Raw genomic sequence first — 27225 nt, 5'->3', positions numbered from 1 at the left:
CCTGGTGGTACACTGCTGGTCACAGATTTCCAGTCTGAAAAGCAAACCTCCACCACCACCCTCTGTCTTCTACCTTCGAACCAGTTCTATATCCAAATGGCTAGTTCTCCTTCTACTCCATGAGATCTAACCTTTTTAACCTGTTTGCCAATATGAACCTTGTTGAATGCCTTACTGAAGTCCATATAGATCAGGTCCACTGCTCTGCCCTCATCAATCCTCTTCATTACTTCAAAAAAATTCAATCACAATTTCCCACGCAGAAAGCCATGTTAATTATTCCTCATCTGTCCTTGCCTTTCCGAATACACGTGGTTCCCCCCAACAACTTGCCAACACCAATGTCAGGCCCCCTGAATAGTTCCCTGAATTCTGTGACGTTATCGCAGTTTCTTGTTCTAATTTGAAGTTTTCGGTTATTTATTCGTTCCAAAATATAGGATTACTGTTGCCTACAGAGCTCTATTTTTTGAATGTTGATCAGACATCAGTAATTACCAGCCCAATGTGGAAACTTGTCGATTTTATCCATCAAAGGGCGCCTGCGTGGAGGGGGAGGAAGGCTGCAATGCGGTTGCGCAGTTTGTTGGTTGCGTGTCCGACCGTTGTACCGGGAGTTGAAATCGGGACATTATGGAGATTAGGAAGGCCATTTGTGTCCTGAAGGGTCCCGGTTCTGCTACTGGCACAATTTGTTTCAAAACAGAGGTGAGTGATATTTATTTCATACCTGAACCAGTTATACCTTCAGCTTTCGAGGGGCCCGGTGACGGTTGGATGGGGAGGCACGTGCTAAGCTTTTGAACGAAGCGCCTGTTGATGGCTGAACAAATGGTAATTCCTGATAAATAAATCCGTGTGTTGCTTTTTCATTAAAATATCATTCATTTCCGCCACCCACACCGCCTTCCCTCCCCTCCACCTTGGTGGCGTTAACCGTGCTGAAAACTACTGTGAGCAAGCAGCTGAGAATTGCACGAGTTGCTACTTTCGGTTGACGTTGGGGAACTTGGCAGTTACTGAATGTGGAGGCACCAGATCCATATCATCTTCCCGGTCCGAAATAAGTCTCTTTCCTCCAGCCGGTGTTCGGCAGCTGATAGAAGCCATTTAAATGTCGTGGTGCACCTTGAGTTGGCGGCTTCGGGGTGTTTGTGAATAGGGTGCGTGTGAAGAAGAAAAAATGACAGGGGGAGGGAGTACATTGGTTTATAGAGTGTGTTTTGTGTGTGACTGGCTATTATGCTTTGGCAAGAGTGAGTGTGCATGAACGTCTGGCGTGAGTGAGTGAGTGAGTATGTTTGCGAGAGTTTGGCTTGACAGTGAAAATATGTATTACATGCCTGTGTTTGCTTATTTGGACTATGTATGTGTGGTTCTGCATAGTGTATGTCTTTAGCGTGTTTCCGTGTGTAACTATACATCTGGAGTTTACTTCTGCGGTGTGTTGGTGCATCTATTTGAAGTTTCTATTTGGCGTACGTGTCTGTTTTTGAGTGTACGTCTATCTTCTGCATTCTGCAGGAGCGGCAATCACACATTTCGTTGTTCCGATTCATCTTTTTTCCCTACTGCATCCAAATCTGGGCACAGAAATATGGAGCCTATCTGATATTAGAGTCCGTCTTGATAGCGCAAGATCTCCAAGTTATGCCGTTCACTGTTATTGCCATATTCTGGTAAATGTTTATTCAGTGAAAAGGTTTAGGAGATTTAAATAGCTATTCAATGTGTGTGAGATGAGTGGCAGCTTCATCAGGATGCCAAGAGGTTAGGATGGTTGGTAGGGAAAGTGGCAATTGGGTACAGTAGCTGCGTGGTAGATGTGTAGGGTGGGACTTGGTGGTGAGGTTGGATGATTATGAGAGTGGGTTGGCAGGGAGTTAGAGGTTCAAGTGGAGTCAGAATCAAGGGGGAATTGGGGTATTAATGGATTAAGATGAAGTTAGGGTTGTTGAGGATAGTCAAAGGTTTGGGAGTGAAATTGACTGGTTGTGCTGCTGAACTTAAATCATTGAACTGTTAATATTCAAAAGGGGGGGCTTGGTGTCTCGAAATGAAAACAGAAATTGCTGGGAAAGCTCATCATGTCTGGCAGCATCTGGCCAGTCCCCGTTAATAGCTGTTCACCCTCAGAGACAGATTATTGTCCACTCCTTTGCCTGTCCGACTGCTCTTCTCTATCTTTTGGGCTCTATCCCCATCTATCGTTTACTCCTTTACCCCTATCCCTCCACTCGGGTTCTGCATATAAACTGACATTTTTCTAGCTACCATCAGTTCTGAGAAACGTCACTGGATCCGAAACATTAACTCTGATTTCTTTCCATAGATGCTGCCTGACTTGTTGAGCTTTTCCAGCGATTTCTGTTTTCGTTTCTGATTTACAGCATCCACAGTTCTTTGGGGTTTTATGGTTTCTATAAAGATCATCTTCACCGTTGGATTCGTGATAGAATGCCTCTGTCAAGGAATCTCCACCACAGAAAACATATAATAAAGGTGTGTGGCTTGGATTCAGGTTTGAAAATAGCCTGTCCTACCTGGGCCTCTGTTTCAGGTGTGTGTTCTTCCTCAAAACTTGTACTTTGCTGAAACAGGTACGTTTGAAATGTTGTCTGCTTTATGTCCCTACCAGTGTTCCTATATAAATGTTGTTTACACTTGCCATGTGTTTCCAATTATTAACTTAGTGTTGCAACATTTGCCTTTTTTAATACTTGTTATTTCTGGAGCTGGAATGAATGAATTAGCTTTGTTGTCACTTGCACTCGAATGAGTGCAGTGCAGAGTTGGCAATGTCACTGCTTATGGCGCCATCCGAGGTACAAGTTACCTGGGTATGGATACTTAAGTATTTGGCACAAAATTGAAAGAATAATAAAGTCCATAAGAATAAAGACGGAAAAAAGGTACTCTATTTACAAATCTTTCACTCCAGTCTGTTGCAGCACCTAGCCTCCAGACCACACCGGGCTTCAAAATTCGAGGCCTCGCCTCCCTGCAACAGCTTCCAGTCTAGGACTTGCCTCCGGGCTAATGACTTACATATATTTATCTTGTAGGAAGGTGCACATTCGACTTGTATAACCGGAGAAATTACTGGATTGACTCCTGGAAAACATGGATTTCATGTGCACACATATGGTGACATATCTAAAGGTATGGATGGTTACTTGTCATTTTGATATTTAAAGGAACATGGGAAAATCTGTTAGACTCAAATCATTGGGAAATAATTTGTAAAATGTACAGCTCAGAAGAAAAAAGAATATCATAAATTCTTATCCTCTGCGGATTGTTGGCTGAACTGGATAACTCCTCATTAGCTTCGCCACAATAATTAAAGTTCAATTTCAGTTAGGCATCTCCCTGAACTTAATGGCAATCCACGAAATTCATAAATTTCACTGCAGCAGTTATTTAGTATTGATAAGTAATGATTGCCCTTCCATGATTTCAAACTTTGGAGGCCAGGAATGAGATGGATGAAGCTCTTGTAAGACCTAGAGTGTTCAATTTAACTTTAATTGTAATTGACTTGGGTCTTACAATTATAGACTAGGTTGGGAGAATTGACCTAAAAGAATCTGAATCACAGAACTGCTCAAGTGTCATTATGCCTTCAAAAATATGTCGGATTTTAAGTTTATTACAATAAGCACAAAAGAGGGATGTTTAATTGAGGTGGTGGTATCAAACAGTCCACTTTAAGATATTAGCTCTCAATTTCTGGTTAATTGGGCACTTGTCTTTTGCTGTGTTCTGTTGATTTGAAGTCAATTTTCTTCGTTCTTGTGTGTTTGGCTGCTAAAAGTAACTGTTTATTAACCCTTGCTAGACAATAACTCTGGCCAAGGTGGCACCCTGAGCTCTGACTTGCCAACCCACAAACAGTATATGATCTGCCTTGAATTGCCAAGATGGTGTGTGGCCAATTTGATTTTTGTTTTAAAAGTCATGGTCATCTTACTACTATCACTTCTTATTATCTCCTGATTGGTTCCCTAGGATGTCCGCCACCTTGAGAGGCCAGTCCTGTCTTTCATAGGGGCTTTCTTTGTTCTCCATAGAGTTTGGAGTCTTGTGCTTTCCAGGAATTATCTTTAGATAATAACACATGATCAGGGATCAAGCCTAATCAAATGTGCTGAAGAGGCCAAGCACAGCATAGTGAACTGTTTGCAGGCTTCAGACCAAAATAGTGAATATTATTATGTTGTGTTATGTGCTTCAAAATAAAGTCACTGTTTCTTTTTAACACACTTTAAGTTAAAGGTCTTTGCCAATCTAGGATATAAAGCTAGCTTGAAACCAAAAACTTATCTGAATCAATAAGAAAACTCATTTCTATTATGACCTATCTTTATTTATTCACAGATTGTGGGGATTGATGGTCAGAGCAGCATTTATTGTCTGTCCCTAATTGCCCTGGAGAAGGTACAGGTGAGGTGCCTTGTTAAACCTTGCTCTGTACAGACACCACAATGATGTTAGGGAAATGAAGGATTTTGACCCAGAAACAAGGAAGGAATGGTAATATGGTTCCAAGCCAGGATATCGTGTGTTTTGGCGGGAACTTGGAGGTGGTGGTGTTCCTGTCCATCTGCTCTCCTTGTCGTTCTAGGTGGCAGAGTTCAAGATTGGAATGTTACATTGAAAGAGTCTTGGGAGGTTCTTGCAGTAAATCTTGTAAATGGTACACACTTCTGCCCACTGTATCGATGGTAAAGGGCGTGAATGTTGATGGATGAGGTTCCAGTCAAATGGCTTCCATCAGTTTGATGATCAAGAGTATACTGATAGGATGGAAATTTTGGCCAGGTTGGATTTGTCCTGCTTTTTGTTGACTGGGCATGTCTGTATAAATGTTTCATATTGCTGGGTAGATGCCAGTGTTGCATGGCTGGTTCTGGAGCACAAGTCCTCAGGCCTGTTGTTGGAATGTTTTGTTGACTCTTGGTCATTTCTTGTCACATGAAGTGAATCAAACTGGATGAAGACTGCTGGGTGCTTGAGGAGAAAGAGTTGGAATATTAATTCTTCACTTATGGCTGAAAATGGATGTAAACACTTCAGCCTGGTCCTGGATTTCCACATAATTGAAGTGGAGATTTTTGTGGAGCTCTTCATTGTGTTAATTGTCCACCATCATTCATGACAAGCTGTGGCAGGACTGCAGAGCTTACAGGTGATTCATTAGTTGTGGATAGCTTAAACTGTCTGTTGCATGCAACTTCTCTTGTTCGGCATGCAAGTAGTTCTACGTTGTAGCTTCACCCAGGTTGACACCTCATTTTTAGGTATGCCAGATGTTCCACCAACAGCTACATCTCTCTCTCTCCCATCATCTCTGTTTGCGCTGAGCTACTTTCTTTTATTCATTCATGAGTTTTGAGCATTTATCTCAACATCCTTAAATATCAGAGTATGGCATCTTGAACAACTACGGTCCATGTAGTTTGGACACATCCAAAATCCTGTTGGGAAGAGAGTTCCAGGATCTTAATCCAAAACATTGAGGGAACAGCGACATAGTTCCAAGTCAGGATGATGTGTGACTTGGAATGAAACTTGTGTTGCTATGCATCTATTGCCCTTGATCTTATACTTGGTAGGGGTTGTAGATTTGAAAAGTGGAATTGGAGGAGGCTTGGTGCATTGTTTTATATGCGATATACTCTGCCATTGTGAGTTGGTAGAGGAGGAAGTGAAAGTTTAACATGTTGGATGGTATGATAATTGAGTGGGCTGTTTTGTGCTGGATGATGCTGGGTTTCTTTCATTTTTTTTTTTGGAACTGAACTCATCCAGGCAGGAAAGGAATATTCCATGACGTTGCTGAATAGTCCCTTGTGGACGATGGACATGCTTTAAGAACTAAAGAAACGAACTATTTCCAACCTGTTGTGGCCATAATGGTGTGCATGTGTGTGTGCATATCAATGGTGTGCCGGAGCAAGACAACAGATTTGGCAACGTCTGTACAGAGAAAACAGAGTTAACATTGTGAGTGACCCTTCATCAGCAGCTTGAATTCTGTCCAGGGCGTTCTGGACAGAACATCTTTAGCATCTGAGGTGTAGTGAATGGTACTGAATGAACTCTGTGCAATCTTCAGCAAACATCTCCACATCTGATTTATATTGGAGGAGATGTATGGATAAAGCCATTGCACACATCTGGTCCTAGGACACTAAACTGAGAAACTCCTTCAAATGACTTAGGGCTTAGACGATTGATCTCCAACAACTCAACAATCATCCTTTGATCTAGATATAGTTCCAATCACTGAAAGGAGTCCCCACCTATCCTCAATCCCCAATTGCAATAAACTTTAATTTTACTAAGGCTTATTGGTGCTACACTCAATCAAATGTTGCCTTGATGTCAAAGACTATCCTATTTAACATTTTGAGTTCATCTCTGGTTCCAGACCAAACTTGGACCAGTGTGTGCCCATCCCTTGTTGCCCTTGAACATAGACTAGACCAGGTAAGCATAGGAGATTTCCTTTACCAAAAGACATACAGGTTCACAATATATACTAATGATTTTAGATCTGGGAACTAAATAGAACAAAGAAAAATGAACAATACAGCACAGGAACAAGCCCTTTGGCCCTCCAAGCTGTGCTGACATATTTTGTGTGTACGACAAATGTATGATCTCCAACTTTGCAGAAAGCATAAAAGCTGGGTAGGAGAGTGAACTGTGAAGAAGATGCAGAGATACTTCAGTGTTATTTAGATCAGTTGAGTGAGTGGACACAAGTGTGGTGGATGAAATATAATGTGGATAAATGTGAGATTATATGCTTTTGTAGCAAAAACAGGAAGGCAAATCATTATCTGAATGAGGGTAGATTGAGATAGAAGGACACCCAGATTTCGTTCTACACCTGTGGCTGAAAGCAAGCATGTAGTTGCATTAGGTAGTGAAGTCTTGCTGCAATAGTACAGGGCCTTGGTGAAACCACACCTGGAATATTCTGTGCGATTTTGGTCTCCTTTTATTTGAGGAAGGTTGTTCTGGTTATGGTGGTAGCACAACTGAGGTTTCCCAGACTGATTTCTGGAATAACAGTACTGATGTATGAAGAGAAAACTGAATTGGTTAGGTGACTGTATTGAGGTTTAGGAGAATGAGGGGTGATCTTATAAAAACCTATAAAATTCTAACAGGTCTAGACAGGATAAGTGCATATTTTGTTTCCTGTTGTAGCCCAAGTCCATTCTTTCTTTGTATGGTGCAAATTCTCAAAGAAAATCTGAGTATTCAATTGCAACAATTCTCTCAGCTATTTTGCGTCAGGAGCTTCAAGAAGCAGTATTTGTGTTGGAAAGAAATTTCTTTCCAGCCTTCCTACCTGAAGGGATCAAGGTTTATCCTCAGGCACTGTTGTATATTTAGGCAGTCAACAGTCATCTACTTGTTGAAGAAAGAGTCATTTTGCCTTCCACAATGACTTATTTGCATATTTTAGTTCTTTACAAATGCAGTCTGCCATTCCACTTCCTAACCAACATCACTTATGAATGGAAAAGCATCTCTTTTTTTTTTTCTTCAACCTGTTTAGATATGTTCTGTCACACCTCTGGAGCAGGTATGTCTTAAATCAGACCTTCTGGGCTCGATGTAGGGGCACTACCACCGCACCAAAGTGTTTGAGAACCAGCCCTTTTCAAGATCAACCCATGGGTTTTTTTTTAATCAACCGGTTTGGAGATGTTATTACATATTTCTCGAGCAGGTGGGACTTGAACTTAGGTTTCCTGCCTCAGAGATAGAGACACTCCAACTGCACCACAAGCGACCAAAACCTCAATTTCTGTAGTCATCCAGCATTCCCTACACTTACCAGCCTTGCCGAAGAGTGGCGGATGGATCTTAATTTAGATAAATTTGAGGTGCTGCGTTTTAGAAAAACCAAATCAACGCAGGATGTATGCACTTAATGGTAAGGTCCTGAGGAGTGCTACTGAACAAAGAGACCTGAACAAAGAGTGCTACTGAACAAAGAGTGCAGATTTATAGTTCCTTGAAAGTCGAATCACAGGTGGACAGGATAGTGAAGAAGACATTTGGTATGCTTGCCTTTATTGTTCAGTGCATTGACTATAGGAGTTGGGAGGTCATGTTGCGGCTGTACAAGACATTTGCTTAGGCCACTATTGGAATACTATATTCAATTCTAATCTCTGAGCTGTAGGAAGAATGTTGTGAAACCTGAAAGGATTCAGAAAAGAGTATACAAGGATGTTTCCAAGGTTGGAGGGTTTGAGCTATAGGGGGAGGCTGAATAGACTGGGACTGTTTTTTCCTGGAGTGTCGGATGCTGACGGGTGAGTTTGTAGAGATTTATAAAACCATGGGGGGCATGAATAAGGTGAATAGACAAGGTCTTTTCCCTGGGTTGGAGGAGTCCAAAACTAGAGGGTATAGGTTTAAGGTGAGGGGAAAGATTTAAAAGGGAGCTACGGGGCAACTTTTTCACACAGAGGTTGGTGTGTGTATAGAATGAGCTGCCCGAGGAAGTGGTGGAGGCTGATACAATTACAACATTTAAAAGGCATCTGTATGGGTATATGAATTGGAAGGGTTTAGAGGGATATGGGCCAAATGCTGGCAAAAAGGACTAGATTTATTTAGGATATCTGTTTGGCATGGATGAGTTAGACCCGGGGTTGTTGATTTGTTTTGTCGAGCTGGTAGGTTGGTTTGCAGACGTTTTGTCATCATACTAGGTAACATCATCAGTGCGCCTCTGAAGCGTTGTTGGTCTGTCCCGCTTGTTATTGATGTGGTGGTTGGCCTCATTTCCAGTTCTGTTTTGTAGTGGTTGGTATGTGGGGTCTGCTTCCATATGTTTGTTCATGGAGTTCTGGGTTGAGTACCAGGCCTCTAGGAATTCCCAAATGTATCTTTTGGTTGGCTTGTCCCAGGATGGTTGTGTTGTCCCAGTCAAATTGGTGGCCTTCTTTCTCCGAGTGTATGGAAAAGAGTGATAGTTGGTCGTGGACTAGTCTTTCAAAAATTTTAAACCAATTAATTTTTTTTAAGGCTGTGGCAGTGCTGGACCTCATTATAACCCTTGTAATGAAACTCACGGAGCACCAGAAGACAAAAAGAGGTGAGTTTTATCTAAACAGTAAAGTTTGAAATGCTGAATAACTTATTGAAAAACTTTGTTACCATATTAACTAATTTGACTAAGTACACCTTGTACTGTAGGCTTTACAGTTGCACGGCAAATAAAGTAAATGTAGATATATGTGAGGTTATCCACTTTGATAGCAAAATCGGGAAGGAAGATTATTAGCTGAATGGCTATAGTTTGGGAAAAGGGGAGGTGCACTGTGAGCTTGTACACGAGTTGCTGAAAGCGAGCATGGAGGTATAGCGGGTCGTGAAGAAGGCAAATGGTATGTTGGCTTTCATAGTGAGAGGATTGAAGCAGGGATGTCTCACTCCAATTGTACAGAGCTCTGATAAGGCAATTTTTGCATCATATCTGAGGAAGGATGTTCTGGCTATGGAGAGTGCAACAAAGGTTTACCAGACTGATTCCTGGGATGGCAGGACTGCTGTATGATGAAAGACCGGATCAGTTAGGACTATATTCACTGGAGTTTAAAAGAATGAGGAGGATCTCTAAAATGGATTCATTTATCAGATCAGGTTTCAGAGTATTTTTAAGTCATACTATATTCCACTGCAAAGTTTTTTTTTAAAGACAAATCGTTTTGGTTGGTAAACCAAATATGCCTGTTGAGTGACCTTTTGGAGTATAGGGGTGGATCCAGTCAAACTGCAACTCTATTCTAAAAGCAGCTGACCAAAGACACTTATGCAGATTTGGTGATGAATGACTGTTGCCCGAGGAAGGTTATTTAAAATGGAATGCAGAAATAGAATACAGATTTGTTCTCCGATGAAAGACATAAATGAACCAATTCGCAGGTAACCATGAATGAATAAATTAGAGTTTGTTTTGAATCAACAAGGTGTTGTGCCCCGGCTTATTTTGAGAGTTGCTAAATGAGTGCAAGTGTGTTGCACCTGTACTTTAAACAGACAATATTTTGTTACAGAGTCCTTTTAGGAATCGGGAGGAAATTAGTGATCATGATTGCACTTTGGAAATTGGACAAACTCTGCTTTTCTCAGAAATTAGAAAATTTTGTTAGCTAAAGAATAGAAATTTCATGACGAAAACATCCCATTTGGTCTAACTGGTTCACTGTGGGATTTAAGTATTTATCTATGCTTATTTCTCATTGAGCAAATTCTTGCTCGTTGTTTTTGACTGCCTTCTGGGATAACAGACAACAATTTGTCTTGAGTTCCTAAAGACAGGGTCTATAAAATGTAAAATTAGTTGTCATGGCTGAATTTTCCCATTTGCAGTTAGCATGGCCATGAATGAGTTTCAGTGTCCAGCCCACCTTAGCCTGTAGCAGGTTTTCTCACGCAACCTTCTACCTTCATGTCCTTGATTATGCAGCTGATGTTAAGAACATTTCTTGGGGAATCTCATGGCAAGCAAGGTGGTAGTGCTTGCCTCTGTCAGGACCTTTTTAACTTTTCTACACCATATTTAAAGCACAGCTGCACTGTGGTGCTCATTTCTGAAACCTCAGTAAATGCTGCCAAAGAAAGCCAAGCCTACTTCCAAGACAGAATTCCGAAGTTGCTGGGAGACTGGGCGGGCGGGGTTGGGGGTTGGGGGAGGGGGGAGGAAAGAGGCAGCCGTCATCTTTACTGACCATCACAAATGGCCAAATCAATAGACCCAGCCAGTCTGACAAAAGTTTCAGCATGTCAAAAGCAGTGTCACAAGAAGGTTTGCAAGGGTCAGTACCATTTTCTCATCCTCAAATGTATTGCACACATTGTCACCTGTTAGGTCTCAGTTTCCAACGAGAGTCTGACTCAGAGGGTGGTCTCAGGTAACTTTTGTTGCAGCTTTATTATCAGTCCAGCTTCACATCTCCAGAGCAATAACATACACAAAGTTTTGGAATGTCTTGATGTATACAGTTTAAACTTAGAACACATACGCTACCCACCTCGCTTTGTTTACTATTGGTCAGCAATGCTGAGTTATCCCCTCATAATTGGATGTCTGGTATAGCATTGTATGCAGTGCAAGCTTGCCTCAGCAGTTTACTTGACACAGTTGAACTGTTGATAGTCCTTAACCCAAAGGAAGTACTACTGCATTCAGCAATTAATTTCATGTTTCCCAGACAGTCTTATCTCCCTTGAGGCTTTTCACAATAGACACTGTATTCAAATACATTCCTGCATAGACATTTGCTAGCTGCACCATTTTAACTGCTAATTAATTAGATACTTGCCTATCACTTCAGGACCTTTTTCAAATTCCTTATTGACCTCATCACAGGAAATACAAAACAATATTGATTTTTGCTAATTGTTATAATATCACTTCTAACAAAGTTATGTGGTTACACCTAATGTTAGAATTCTTTAGCTAACAAGTTTTATGTCTTATTCACTAGACACCCCTATCTTTATTCTTATGTGTCTTACAATGTGTTAATTCAAGCCACGTTCCAATGTCTGTCCATTTCTCCCTGTAATGATATGGGGGCAGCTTTTACTGTCTGAGATTAGTTTGCTCTCAAATTTTAATTTGAATCTTTTCCCCTAATGCTTTTGGTGATTGGTGAATCTATAACTACTTCAGAATCTACATCTGTGATTATCTGGAAAATTTTAATTAAAACCTACTCTTAATATTGTAACAGATCGACTAAGTAGTTCAAGAGCACTAATTAGTGTGACATGTTCTTATCTATTTCTTATGCGTAAATAACTGCAGCTGCATAGTCCATCTCAGTTCACTAACCTTGAGTCTACAGAGCTACTATTGTTCTACTTTTGAAGACTACATTAAGCAAATATTTTTTTCCTGCACATTAACTAATGTCAGCCATGTTCTGCTGTCTTAGCTATGGGCAGCTGTTGGCCATTTTGTGCTGCTTAGTCATGGGCAGCCCTAACAGCATCTCACTAAGTTAGATGGACTACAATTTTCAGTGTGTGCATGCATCTTGTCCACTTGAGCTCTCGCTCACCTCATTCTCCCAAACTCATAATGCATACTGCATTCTATACATCCTGCTCTCGCAGTGGGAACATCTTACTATCACTTCTGCTCATCACTAATTTTCTTGAGCAGGGGGTGCTTGCTAGATTAGCAAAAGAATTGCAATTAGTTAAACAAAGTTAAAACCCAACTCATTCATCCTGGCAGTAAGATTGTCTCTGACTTTCCAGCTCTAGGATTCATGCTTCTTAAGTGCTCACATGGATGGCTGACCTGGTGAATGTTGTGATCTTCAACCGCATCTTCATGCTCTGATATTGTTGTTCACCCCTTGATTTCTTCTGAGACTTTCCCCAACTTTCTCAGCTGCAGTTATGAAGGACAAACCATGCCTGAATGAAGCCCATCCTCCTCTTTTATTGCCCCGCCCCCCCAAGACTTGCTTTCTCTAGGACCAATTGGACTGTCACACGATGAACCCTGACCATTATTGACCAAACCCCAGGACTGACTTGACAGGACAGCCATGGCAATCTCCAGACTTAAGTCTCAATGATAACCTGACTGACCATGATCTATCCCCTCGGCTCCAAGGATCTGGATCCCTGGACTTGCATAGGACCAAGTGCCTGACTGACCAAGGCCAATCCCGAGAATTGGAATAGGACTGACTCCCCATTGCCTGCTGCTTCCTCTCTGCGAAAAATCAAGCTAAACTGAAGAGGTTGGCAGCCTGTAACTCGGTGCTCACGACCTTGTGAGCTAAGAAGGCGGTAAAGCCCACACATATGCTGCTGGCAGCCTCCAAGTAATTGCTGAAGTCAGTGAGCACTAGGAAAACAGTGTGACCCATATAGAAACTGGCAGCCTATAACTCTACAATACAGTCAGTGATTGTAAAGAAAGTAAGCTAAACACCATAAGATATTTGTGACTATGTCAGTACAAAAGCTTCCTGTGTAGTCACGTGAAATACATGATTATCGCTGCACATACTGCAACCTGGCAGAAGCATACAAGTCAGCTGCAGCTCCAAAGTAAAGTGTTGTAGGCCTGAATAGTTGGCTGAGTTGATTCAAGAGCAGACCTTAAAATATGGTGAGACTACTGACATGCTGATGAATGAAGGGTTGAGGAGGATGGTGGCCATAGAGCATGTACGTGCGTTATGCAGATTAAGCAGTTATATAAAGCCTACATCAAGCATTTGGTGAGCTGCAAGGTACCCACTGTGTCCAATCTGTTAGGTTTTTGCACCACCTAATTTCATGCTGGAGGAGAGAAAAATTGAATGTGGATGTCAATCGTGAGTTGGGGTCTCAATGAAATGCAAGTATATGGATATAAGTTAGTCACCAGTCAAGGATGAATTCCATAAGAATTTCAGAGTATAGATGCCTGTGCAACTACAAGATCTGTGCTGTGGAGCATGTCAATTTCAACACCCAAGAATATTCAATATAGCAAGACGTTCACCTCGTACGTTCCTGTCACTCGGGTGCACCTGGGAAGAGTTTATAAATTCTGTAATTTTCAAGTGGAATCAGGTCCCCTGTAAGCCACCTTGCTCTAAAGAACATGACCCGAGCTTATCCAGCCTCTCTTCGTAGCTAAATTGCACCATCCTAGGCAACATCCAGGTGAATCTCCTCTGCCCCCTCTCCAGTGCAGTGACCTACCTACATCTTGCCTACGTTGCAGTGACCAGAACTGCATAGAATACTCCAGCTGTGGCTTTTGTTCAGCTCCAATATAACATCCCTGCTCTTAAAATCTATGCCATGACCAATAGAGGCGGTGTCCTGAATGCTTTCTTAACTACCCTATTAACCTGTCCTGCCGCCTTCAAGAATCTGTGGACAAGCACTCCAAGATCCCTCTGTTTCTGTGAGCTTCTAGTGTCCTGCCACTCACTGAGTTCTCCCTTGTCTTGTTACAGCTTCCAAAGTGCATGACCTCTCACACATAGGGTGGAACGTGTATGGAATGAACTGCTAGAAGAAGTGATAGAGGCGGGTAAAATTACAACATTCAAAAGATATTTGGACAAGTACATGAATAGGAAGGGTTTCAAGGGATATAGCTGAAATGCAGGCAAGTGGGACTGGTTCAGTTTAGGATACCTAGCTGGCATGGATGAATTGGACTGAAGGGTCTGTTTCTGCGCTGTTATGACTCTGGCTTGCTTAGAGTTAAATTCCGTCTACTATTGATCAGTCCATCTGGCCAGTCTGTCTATATATTCCTGTAACCTAAGATGACTTCCTTCCTCACAGTCAACCACTTGGCCAATCTTTGTAAAGTTATTGTGCAGTTAAATATTGATCCAGCATAACAAGTTTATAATGTTGTGCTCGTGAGAGTGACTTGCAGACTGTACCTATAATGCACTGATTTCCTACAATCCTTCATGTTCTGTTTTCTATTGCTGTACCTATGGCCCTGGTGACTTTTCAGGGCACCGCTCCACCCATTTTTGGTTGAGCCCTTTTACATCACTACTGATATGCCTTGAAAATTCTCATGCGCTTGTTGGCTCTACGCACCTACACCATGTAGACACAAACGTTACTGTGGCTTGCTTGAACGCTACTACTACTACCACTACTACCACCACCACCACCTTCCAGAGCTCCCAGTCCCCTCCCATATCCCAGACACGAATTGATACTTTGTCCAAGACTTCATGTATTGCCCCTAATAAGCACCCTGACCATTATTGACCTAAATCCTATGAATAAATGACTGTATTGCACTCCAGGATTGACTTAGCAGAACCGCCCTGAGACCATGGCTCACCTGCCATACTGGTATCTCATCCCGATTAAGACATGTACTACCTGTAATCTCTGGACTGCTTGTACTTTACCTGCAGGACTGTGCCTAATTTCCAGGCTGCAAGGACGCTGATCACTGATACTTGACTGACTGTGGCAAGTCCCCTGGATTGAAATGATCAGTATCTTGACTGATGACAACTCTGATTCATTCAAGATTCTGCAGCCTGCTGTATACAATCTTGTGAGCGCCATCGTCTACAAGCTCCCTCAGCTTGCATGTCGTAGTGAATAAAAGCTTGCATTTGTGTCCTCTATTTCCAGTTACTCATGATTTTAATGTTCTCCTACCTTAGCTCCTTGATTTTACTTTTGCTTTAACTCCAGATTTCTGTTCAGCTTGCATTTTTATTTGTTACTATTGTCAAATATTCATTATCACTACATTCCTGACCTTTGAAATTCCCAAATGGAATGTCCCATATTGACAGTTCCTTCCACTTTTAAAATTCTACCTTGAATATTTATGGTTTTCATATTAATCTCTGTTTTGACTCCCTTTTCCCACAGGTTTAATGATGACTGTCTTTTTTGCACATGGGAGTTCTATATAAGCGCAAGTGTGGCCCATTGATAGAAGAGTCAAACTTTTGCGCAGAATTCCTTTAGACCTTTACTTTGCTGAAAACTTGTTGGAATAGAAATGTATTGACAGGCATAATTGTTCATTTGGCAGCAGGTTTGTTTTGCAGTTAAGCCAGGTGCTGAACCAGAGGAACTATCTTTTCTTTTCCCTTTCTGCAATAACCTGTAACTTATTCTGCATTAAGCTCAAATTAACTTATGATGGGATAAATCGGGTGATGTGGTTTAATATTTTCAGCTGATCTTGGCAGAGGTTTTATATTTAAAGGTGTTACCTGGGAAATGTGTGGTCTTATCCCCCGTTTGATTATTTTTATTTTGGAGATCCATTGAATTACAATGCCATAAGTCAAGGAAACTGCTTCTCCATTGATTTACAAGTAGTAACCAGAGAGGATTTTGTTTTAGGCAAAGAGGTTTTAGTGGGAATTCCCCTTTATGAAATATTGGTGAAAGAGGAGGAAAGATAAAGAGAGCTAAATGTGGCAATTTTGGTGATGGATTAAACCAAAATGTCTGTCTTCAAATAGGCCCACGAGATCTTCTAAGTGAGGAACTGTTTTTGCAGGTTTAGATTCACAAAGGAATCCTCAGCTGATCTAGTTTCTATATGTTAAACTTCCAGGACAGATTTAATAGTGAAACATCTTGACAACTAATAGCAGAGCTGGGTACAGATCTAATTTTTCATGCCACTGATTCATTTTATATTGCATCCGGACCTTCTGTAACAGCAGTTAGAGTGCAATCCTGTCCAACAATCCCAAGGCAGTCATTGCTATTTTTAGGAAAGCTGGGACATTACCATTTTGGTATGGCCTATAATAGAAACATGAAAGAACTATTCAATTCCATCATTTTGTTACTTTCATACTTTATCACAATCAAATGTGATTGCATGTTCAGGTTGTTTGTGAACACCTACGATTAATTCTCCACATCAATACCCAATACTTAGTGTATTGTAACAATTACCTCTTGCTAGAGGGAATATGGCTATCAAGATAAATCAACATCATTTCTGTCTTTGCCTTTGGTCATACAAAAGCTGTCTGGTTTGAAGGGCATTTGATTACTCAACAATGTCTTAGTATTACCGTGAAGAGGATGAGTGTGACTATAACTCATCTTTAAAACCAAAGAGAATTCTTCAATGGCAGGCTGACTGAGTGACTTGTAAGCCACTTTGAGACCATTGGAAGTCAGTCATGTAGTGGGGAAACTGACATTAAAAGTGAACCAGGTGTATCAAAATTGGTTTTAAAACTTGTCATGAATGGATTTGAAGTCAACCTCTTGATTTAGACTAGCACCATAACCACTAAACAACTAGATTCAGCTCGAAAGGATTACTGCATTAGATGAGATAAAATTATATCCACTATGGCAACATAAAGATGTGAAAGGTGAGCTGTTTTATACACAATTTACTGAATTTAACAATTTTTTTCATAACTTTGTTTCTAGAAGCAATTAGACTGTGGAAAATTCTGGCATATTGCGTCACTGACAGTAGTCATGATGCTTTGTTCAAAGGAAAGGCTTTGGCAGCTACATGGCTTTATTAAAAATGCTTAAATAATGAATGAATACATTTAATTCTGATTAAATCACAATTCTTCAATCCATATAGACATGTAGGTGACCTGGGGAACATAGAAGCTGATGAAAATGGAGTAGCTTGTGTTGATATGGTAGACCGACTTCTTCGCCTGGCAGGAAAGTATTCTATTATTGGACGTACCTTGGTGGTAAGTGTTAATACTGTACCGTCAAGTAGTGTATCAGTACACAGGCTATAGCACGGTTGGAAAAAATACCTTCTTTTCTTCACCAAATTAGAATAAAAGATTGAGGCATTTCAGATTGGTATTTGGAGATGCCATTCTTCACCAGCACTATTGAAAGATCAGTGAAATGTAATTACAAAAGCAAGTATTTCTAAAAAGATCATATTAATCTTGCTGTTAACCATCCTTGAAAAAGTATAGATTAGAGCAATGTATTAAATCTGCTTTGCATAAATTTTTAGAAAACCTTTGATAATCTGTCACATTAGAGACTCACTATAAGACTCATTGCGATTCATCACAACTTAGAGCAAAGTGGGTTGTGTCCCAAGTAGCAGAATGATATGAAGGATGGCTGTAAGGCAAAAGATAGAGAGTGAGAGTTAAAGGAAGCCTGTCTAAATTTCAGAAAATGAGTAGTAGTGTCCTGAAGTGATCTATGCAGGAACAACTCATTCAACATTGAACAATCTAAACTCAGGACTTAGGGAGTTTTAACATCACTTCTCTATTAAGTTAGGCAATTCCCTTTACTAAATTAGACACTAGGCTACTAATGTGGAGGATTGCACAGATAATAAAGTAAGATGTAAATATGCTTGTGGAGTGAGCAGACAAAAGGAAACTTTTTTGCAATTTAGTAAACTGTGAGGTGATTTATTTTTCTGTGAAGAATAAGGACATCTCTTTGCATTTAATTTCTTAATGAAGCTGTAACAGAGCAGAGAGACCTTGAAATACATATTGACATACATCAGTAAAAATTGCTAGACAAGTTGATAAAACATTGGAAACAGGTGCTGGTCTTCCTCTAGGAATATAAAAATGGTGACAACGTTGAATATATATTGTGACAGTGAGGCTACACTTGGATTACTATATGAAGTTCTGATCTCCATATTACAAGGAGAACATCGAAACACTGGAAAGAATACACAAGATTTGGAAAAAAAACAAAGTTATTGTCAGAATTGAAAGGCTGTAGCTATCAAGTAGGGAGCAACAAGCTTTTGTGACTTTTTCTCTGGAAAAGAAAAGACTAAGTGACTATAAATTTATCAGGGAGTTCAGTTTGATGGAGAGATAGAAACTGTTTCCATTTGTGGGAGAAAAAAAGGATGTAACAATAATAAATGTTACAGATGTGGAGAGATGGTAGAATGGTCCCTGCTTTTACGACCTCTTGACTGACTGAAGGTAGATGTGTTTTAAAAAAGAAAAGTGTTCTAACACCCTGAGTGCTGTAACTCTAAAGAATAGACAAATTACAAGATTTTTGGTAGGTTCGCAAAAGGATCATTTTGCTTTATAACTCAACATATGTGATAGTGCCCTATCTCACATGCGTGCATGCGCATGCACACATAGAAGAAAAGGTATGAGAAAAGAGGTACCATGCACCTAAATGTCTAATTAGTCACCAGCCTACTTGCTTGCTTTGAGATGAGGTCTTGAAATGCTTTGATTACATTTTTTTGAAGAAATAAAACTTAGAGTTATGAAGATATAATATATTCGGATTCATCCCACAACCATTCTTTAGAATCCTATTTTAAAACCAAGACGTCTCCATGTCTATTCTGTACAATTATTTAAAACTGCTTAGATAATAGCAGCCGTTTATGTTCGGGAATGATTTGTTACATTTTAATACTTCTCAATAAAATGTCTCAGAAAATCATTTATATTCAATGCATTATCCAAACATTCCAGAGCCAACTAGTTCCAGGATGAGTGGTTTTGGGAATGGTGCATGGTAAGATGGGGCAGAAATTGAATGTGGTGCATGCTATAGGAGTGGAAATTGCAGTTAATTTGGCGACTATTAAATGTAAAGAAAAATAATATAATTGTGCAAAGACAGGTGGCAGATCAGAAGATTGGACAGAATATTAAAAAAGCAAAGAATGACAAAGGGGGATAAAGTTGAATACAAGAGGAGTATATCCGGAAACATAAGAGCAGATAATAATAATTTCTGTAAATACTTAATGAAGAAAAGTTAATAAAGTTAACAATCTTTCGAAAGAAAGCAAGAGGAGTCTGGAAAATTGGTAATGGAAAATAAAGAGACGGCAGTTGATTTGATCAGGTAGTTTGCATTTGTCTTCATTATTGAGAACACCAGTAACTTGAAATAAATTTGGAAATGGAAGGGAGGGAGGAGCTCAGGAAAATCACAATCACCACAGAGTGGTACTGCACAAACTATAGGAGCTACTGGCTGGCAAAAGCTCAAATCCTGATGGACAAGGCTCGTCTCCAGTGGATTTTAGAAGGGCTGACTCAATTGAAACGTAGCAAATCCTGAAAAGTCTTCCCAGGCTTGAGGTGGAGGATATTTCCTATTATGGGAGAATATGGAACTACAGGTCGCTCATTTAAAACAGAGAGGCGGCAATTTTTTTTTTCAGGTAATGAGTCTTGAGAATTCTCTTCCTAAAATGATGGTCGAAGCAAAGTCTTTGAATAATTTTAAAGCAGAGTTGGATAGATTCTTGATAACCTTTCTTTTAGCCTCTTATTTATCAGGTGTAGATGGGAATTGGCAATTAAGGATACAGTCAGATTAGCTATGATCTCTTGTTCATAGCTCCTGTTTGACTGAGCCTTATTCTACATTTTTGGTCTTATTGCACTAATGCAAGCTGTGTGAGATAGGAATGAGTGCATGATGGTACTAGCTGGTGATCTCTGCCCAATAAGCGTAGAAGGAAGAATAAGAAGACTGTCAGCAAAAGGTGCATGTGAACAATGTGATTCATATATATTTTAATATCATTTACTTCGGATTCTTGAATTTTGAAGTGGTGGCATATTGGTTTCTGTATATCTGAACAAATTTAATGATTAATTTGTACAGAGGGTCCTGCTATAACGTGATAGATGCATTCCTGGGAAGTGACGTGTTATGGAAAATCACACTATAGAAATTCACACTATAGAAATAATGGGGTCTATGGGAAAAGTGGAATTAGGGGCAGATTAACAGAAAAAACCACCCAAAATGACTCAAATCACTCAAAAGCATAGCGCAAAGGATAGCACAGTTTGAACAAATGCTTAGTTCATATATAATAATGAAATAACAGTAAATTTATCACCTAATGTTGGAAAAAAATGTCAAGAAGACTTGATGGTGGTGGAGGTTTGAGGTAGTTGTGTTGTAGAAGCAGTTCATAGGGTGCCAAAGAAAATCTTACTTCACGAACTGCTGCCCTGCTGCATTCTGCATTGTAATTGTTGTCTTCTAATCATTGCAACTGCTTCTCAATTCCCCTCAGGATAGAAGATAAAACAGAAGTGGAAAGCTCTCGTGGTCCTGCATCCTGGACTTCCATCTTCTTCATTTCCAGCTTCCACTTCCCCCTCAGCGACAAGTTGTTGTAGATCAGCTGTAGAGAGGTCTTCACAGTGGAACTCCAGCAGCTCTTCAACATCCTCACTCTCCACTTCTTAAATTCAGCTTGCTTTGCAAGTTGAACACAATGTTCTTTGATTCTTAGGAGAGCCTCTGACGAATCAAAGCCTTTTAAACATTGAAAAAAATCTGGGAGAAGCTTCTGCCAAACTGCATGCAAGCAGTCCTTACTGACATCACCCCCAGATCTCCACAATAATGTCAGTTGCATTCTTGATGTTAAAGCTCTTCCAAAATTGAAGAACATTGTGTTCATCCCCCTCAGAGGCTGCAATCAGCTTCTTAAATGTGTGCTTTAAATAATAAGCTTTAAAAGCTGCTGTTGCACCCTGGTCCATGGGTTGAAGGGTAGAGGTTGTGTCTGGGGGTAGAAATAGCACTTTCATGTTTTCAGAAATCTCACCAATGGTCTGAAGATGGCTTGACGCATTATCCAGAATGAGGAGAATCTTAAATCCACATTTTTTTTTTTCCCTGCAATACTCTCTAAACACATCTTCGAAAGCATTAACAATAAGATCAGAAAAAAATTTGCCCAGTCATCCAACTTCTTTTGCTTGACCTAAAGTAGATGCCTCGAGTAGACTTGGGTTACCTTTTCAAGGCTCGTGGGTTGACAGAATACACCACCACAGGCTTAAACTCTAAGTCTCCACTGGCATCGGCACTCAGCAGCACAGTCATATGATCCTTTGCCACCTTAAAGCCTAGAGCATGTGCTTCATTCATTGAAATGTAGATTCTTGATGGCATTTGCTTCCAGTATAAACCTGTCTCATCCAAATTGAAAATTTGATTGAAGTTGTAGCCTTCTTCATCAATTAATTTTTTTATGGTGGGAGGAAATGCCATCGCATGTTCCTCATCTGCACTGGCAGCTTCATCACGTAACTTTACGTTATGAAAAGCATAGCGGTTCTTAAAACCAGCAAACCAGTCACTGTTAGCACTTAAAGGCATGCACATCTGCAGGATTTTCGGCTTGTTTTGTTAGATCTTTATAAATTGATAAGGCCTTCTCCTTTATGCCTGGAAGGGTGGTCCCAGATTGCTTCTTCGTTTGCTCTTCTATCCGCACACTTAGAAGCCACTCCATCTGCTGAAGTTCCTTTGTCTGTGACCTCTCAGATTTGCTAGCACTCAGACTTGTTCCAGCAATACAACTTGCTTTAATCTATTTTGCATTGTTTGTAATAGTGTATAAGGTGGACTCCCTCATTCTTGTTACACGAGCAATATCACATCTCATTATGTTCAAAAAGCTTCACAACATCTAGCTTCTCTTTCAGCATTGTAGCCTTTCTTTTATGTACACCACCCGCAATCTTATCACCAGGATGCTGCTTGTTATCATTCTTGCCACTTTGTCCTCGCATTTTCTGGGTAACACAGCAGATTTGTACAATGGTAGTGGGAACTGCCGATGCTGGAGAATCTGAGATAACAAGGTGTAGAGCTGGATGAACACAGAACACCGAGCAGGAAAGCTGATGTTTCAGGTCTGGACCCTTCTTCAGAAATGGGGGAGGGGGAGGGGAAGGGGATTCTGGAATAAATAGAGAGAGAGGGGGAGGCGGATGGAAGATAGATGGAGAGGAGACAGACAGGTCAAAGAGGCAGGGATGGAGCCAGTAAAGGTGAGTGTAGGTGGGAGTTAGGGAGGGGATAGGTCAGTCTGGGGAGGACGGACAGGTCAAGGAGGTGGGATGAGGTTAGTCGGTAGGAGATGGGGGTGGGTCTTGAGGTGGGAGGAAGGATGGACAGGTTAGGGAGGTGGGGATGAGCTGGGCTGGTTTTGGGATGCGGTCGGGGTAGGGGAGATTTTGAAGCTTGTGAAGTCCACATTGATACCATTGGGCTGCAGGGTTCCCAAGCGAAACATGAGGTGCTGTTGCTGCAATCTTCGGGTGGCATGGTTGTGGCACTGGAGGAGACCCAGGATGGACATGTCGTCCAAGGAGTGGGAGGGGAAGTTGAAATGGTTCACGACTGGGAGGTGCAGTCGTTTGTCACGAACCAAGCGTAGGTGTTCCACAAAGCGGTCTCCAAACCGCCGCTTGGTTTCTCCGATGTAGAGGAGGCCACATCGGGAACAGCGGATACAGTATACCATATTAGCAGATATGCAGGTAAACATCTGCTTGATGTGGGGCCTGGGATGGAGGTGAGATGGTGAGGGGGGAGATGTAGGGGCAGGTGTAGCACTTACTGCAGTTGCAGGGAAAAGTGCCAGGGGTGGTGGGGAGTGTGGAGCGGACAAGGGAGTCACGGAGAGAGTGGTGCCTCCGGAAGGCAGATAAGGGTGGGGAGGGAAATATGTCTTTGGTACTGGGGTCAGATTGCAGATGGCGGAAGTGCCGGAGGATGATGCGTTGGATCTGGAGGTTGGTGGGGTGGTACGTGAGGACAAGGGGAATTCTGTTTTGGTTGTTGTTGCGGGAAATGTGAGAGACACAGTTGAGGGCGTTTTCGACCACTGTGGAGGGGAAGTTGCAGTCCTTGAAAAACGAGGACATCTGGGATGTCCAGGAGTGGAATGCCTCATCTTGGGGCAGATGCGGCTGAGGCGAAGGAAGTGGGAAAGGGGATGGCATTTTTGCAGGAAGGTGTGTGAGAGGTGGTGTATTCTAGATAGCTGTAGGAGTCAATAGGCTTGAAATGGATATCGGTTTGTAGGTGGTTGCCAGAGATGGAAACAGAGGTCCAGGAAGGAGAGAGAGGTATCGGAGATGGTCCAGGTGAGCTTAAGGTTGGGGTGGAAGGTGTTAGTGAAGTGGATGAACTGTTCGAGCTCCTCGTGGGAGCATGAGATGGCGCCGATACAGTCATCGATGTAACGGAGGAAGAGGTGGGGAATAGGGCCAGTATAGCTTCGGAAGAGTGATTGTTCCACATATCCTACAAAGAGGCAGGCATAGCTTGGACCCATGCGGGTACCCATGGCCACCCCCTTTGTCTGTAGGGAGTGGGAGGAATTGAAGGAGAAGTTGTTAAGGGTGAGGACGAGTTCAGCTAAGCGGATAAGGGTGTCACTGGAGGGGGACTGGTTGGGCCTGCGGGACAGGAAGAAGCGGAGGGTCTTTAGGCCATCTGCATGGGGAATTCAAGTGTATAGGGACTAGACGTCCATGGTAAAGATGAAGTGTTGGGGACCAGGGAATCGGAAGTTTTGGAGGAGGTGGAGGGCGTTGGTGGTGTCACGGACGTAGGTGGGGAGTTCCTGGTTCAAGGGGAGAAAATGAAGTCGAGATAGGTGGAGATAATTTCGGTGGGGCAGGAGCAGGCGGAGACAATAGGTCGACCAGGGCAGTCAGGTTTGTGGATTTTGGGAAGGAGATAGAAACGGGCGGTGTGGGGTTGGGGAATGATGAGGTTGCAGGCTGTGGGTGGGGCTGAAGTGATGAGGTTTTGGATGGTTTGGGAGATGATGTTTTGGTGTTCGGGGGTGGGGTCATGATCAAGGCGGCGGTGTCAGAGAGCTGGCGTCTGGCCTTGGCGATGTAGAGGTCAGTGAGCCATACTACAACTGCACCTCCCTTGTCCGTGGTTTTATGGTGAGGTTGGGGTTGGAGCGGAGGGAGCGGATGGTTGCATGTTCTGTGGGGGAGAGGTTGGAGTGGGTGAGAGGGGTGGAGAGGTTGAGGTGATTGATGTCTTGGTGGCAGTTGGAGATGAAGAGGTCGAGGGAGGGTAGGAGGCCTTGGGTGGTGTCCAGGAGTTCGGGGTGTGTTGGAGGTGGGAGAACGGGTCAGTAGAGGGAGGGTTAGGCTCACGATTAAAGAAGTAAGTGTGGAGGCGGAGGCGGCGGAAAAACTGTTCAACGTCCAAGTGAGCGGTATTCGTTGATGTTAGGGCGGAGGGGGATAAAGGTGAGCCCTTTACTGAGGACTGACCGTTCATCCTCAGTGAGGGGGAGGTCTGGCGGGATGGTGAAGACCTGGCAGGGCTGGGTGCTGCTGTCTCCTCTGGAGCTGCTGGCTGTGGAGGCGGTGGGCAGAGCGACGTTGGCAGTGGGCGGAGCGATGGCGATGGGAGAGTGTGAGGATCCATGATGGCAGCGCGGAGACTCTTTCGGCGCATGCTCAGGACAAAGCCCACGAACTGATCATGTGATGTCAACTTTGGAATTGCATTATAGCCAACACAAAGTTCACGTTTTACAAATACCATTCCCTTATTCATCAATCGCATTATAGCCAATTCACGTTGCCAAAACATGCATTGTTGGAGAAGCCTGTGTGAATATTTCAGTAGCCACGTTGATTTATTTTAAAACAGTATTAGAGATTTCCTGTGGGAGTTGACAACCAAACCAAGTGGACAGTGTCGTACAATAAGTTTTTGGGTAGAAGATTTTGGAATTGTTTTTTGGGCTTGTGTGGGGGTTGGGGGAGTCGGGGAGCGGTGGAAAACTCATTGGAAAACAGTGCTTTTTTTTGTTAGTTTGTTTGAGGCAGTTTGCAGATATCTTAATGTGTAAAACAGTTGCTCCTGCGAAAAAGATGTAGTCTCAGAACTGTTAAGAGATTACCTCACTGTTAAGTTTAAAAGTCCCAGACCATAGATGTTCGGTTAAACACCTGAAGGGGTTATTTGAAGCTGAGAATATGAGGGCTTCACGAAGGAGCTGTCAGTAGTTTGAGATGAGGCATTGAAGCCAAAGTGAATATAAATTTTTTGGATGTGATATAGCAGGGAATTCTCTATGGAATGACTCTTACAAAGGAGGGATTTTGTGACAAGTACGATTGAATTTTACAGTGTTTCGAAATCTTGACATCTGTATTTTATGAAAATAGTTTGTTTTTCTATTTTATCTTTATTTCTTTTGCGTAATACGCTTCTGTTTTATTGTTAAACCTGAATCTGCAGAATCTCGTTTGTGTTTCAATGAAAGACTACCTTGTTAACTTTTTTTAAAAAAGGTCTATTAAGCCAGATTTCAGCCTGCCACCTCACTTGTTAAACTGCTAGAATCGTAACAAATGGGGACTCTTGGTGGGATTTTTGATCTCGCTATGCGTAACAGGAATCTGTGCCTTTCTTTTTAAAGTATTGGGTACATGGTTGTTCTGAACATAAAATGGCTCAAATGGAGGGAAGTTTATTGCATGAAATTTGAAGATGGCTTTGAAAGTTGCTAAGATTTTTCTACAAGTGTTAAATATAAGGTGAATTATTTCAAGACTAAAGCCAAACTAAGTTAACAGATAAAGAGATAATAGAAGTAAAAGCAGGATCTCAAGAATGAGGTGGTTGATGTGATTAACCAATATTTAGAATTGGAAGAAATGAAACTGAATTTGCAATGTCACAAACTTGAATTAGCTAAGATACAGTTAGAAATGAAAAAAATTGAATTGGACGAGAAAGCTAAACAGAAATTGTTTAAAGATAGAAAGAATTAGAGGAAGAAAGAAAATGAGTACGAATGGAAAGGGAGATGGTATTTTTAAAAAAACTTGTACCTCAAAAGGTATGGTGAATTAGGGAACATGATTTGGCTATGAAAAAAACTTAGAACAAAGAAGAATGGAAGAGGTTCTAGTCCAGGATTCTGTCAAGGTAAACTTGCAGGTTGAGTCAGCAGTCAGGAAGGCAAATGCAATGTTGGCATTTATTTTGAGAGGACTTGAATATAAAAGCAGGGATGTACTACTGAGGCTTTATAAGGCACTGGTTAGGCCGCATTTGGAGTATTGTGTGCAGTTTTGGGCCCCATATCTCAGGAAGGCCCTGGAGCCGGTTCAGAGGAGGTTCATGAGAATGGTCCCAGGAATGGAAAGCTTAACATATGAGGAATGTTTGAGGACACTGGGACAAGACACATTGGAGTTTAGAAGGATGAGGGGGGATCTAATTGAAACTTTCAGAAAATTGAATGGCCTGGACAAAGTGGATGTTGGGAAGATGCTTCCATTGGTAGGAGAGTCTAGAAACCGAGGGCACAGCCTTAGAGTAAAGGGAAGACCTTTTAGAACGGAGATAAGGAGACACTTCTTCAGCCAGAGAGTGGTGAATCTATGGAATTCACTGCCACAGAAGGCTGTGGAGGCCAGGTCATTGAGTACATTTAAGACTGAGATAGATAGGTTCTTGATTATCAAGGGGATCAAGCGTTACAGGGAGAAAGCAGGAGAATGGGGTTGAGGAACTTATCAGCCATGATTGAATGGCAGAGCAGACACGATGGGCCAAATGGCCTAACTTATGCTCCTATGTCTTATGGTGCTAGTTTTAGAGAACAGTTAGAAGGATGTCATAGTTGTAAAGGAAAAAGCCTAGAAATGTAATTAAAAAATTGACATGCCTCCATTTTGGCAAGACTGGACATTCCAAAACCAGTTGCTGGAATTTAAATGGGAGATCAATTGGAGCAGCAGAAATAATTAAGGAATCTTCAGAAAAGGGGACATCAGGATAGGAAATAAGCATTAGATGTCAGCAGTAATACAAAAAAAAACAGCATGATGGTTACAGAGATAATAGGAACTGCAGATGCTGGAGAATCTG

The 27225-nt window shown here is 41.7% G+C and overlaps 1 protein-coding gene across 1 annotated transcript in view; it reads left to right on the top strand.

Moving 5' to 3' along the window:
- Positions 1–600: 600 nt before the first annotated feature.
- The window catches only part of LOC109911771 (superoxide dismutase [Cu-Zn]-like), a 39912-nt gene continuing 13287 nt past the window's right edge, over positions 601–27225 (top strand). Inside the window, exons 1-4 of the mRNA XM_048602938.1 lie at positions 601–708; positions 3066–3162; positions 9064–9133; positions 17135–17252. Of these exons, the coding sequence (XP_048458895.1) occupies positions 634–708; positions 3066–3162; positions 9064–9133; positions 17135–17252 (360 nt within the window). The 5' untranslated portion in view covers positions 601–633. The remainder of the gene's footprint in view (positions 709–3065; positions 3163–9063; positions 9134–17134; positions 17253–27225) is intronic.

The sequence above is a fragment of the Rhincodon typus genome, chromosome 11, assembly GCF_021869965.1.
Source record: "Rhincodon typus isolate 14 chromosome 11, sRhiTyp1.1, whole genome shotgun sequence".
In the NCBI taxonomy this organism is placed as follows: domain Eukaryota; kingdom Metazoa; phylum Chordata; class Chondrichthyes; order Orectolobiformes; family Rhincodontidae; genus Rhincodon; species Rhincodon typus.
The sequence above is the reverse complement of the archived record's forward strand: the minus strand, read 5'-3'. Positions and strand labels throughout refer to the sequence as shown.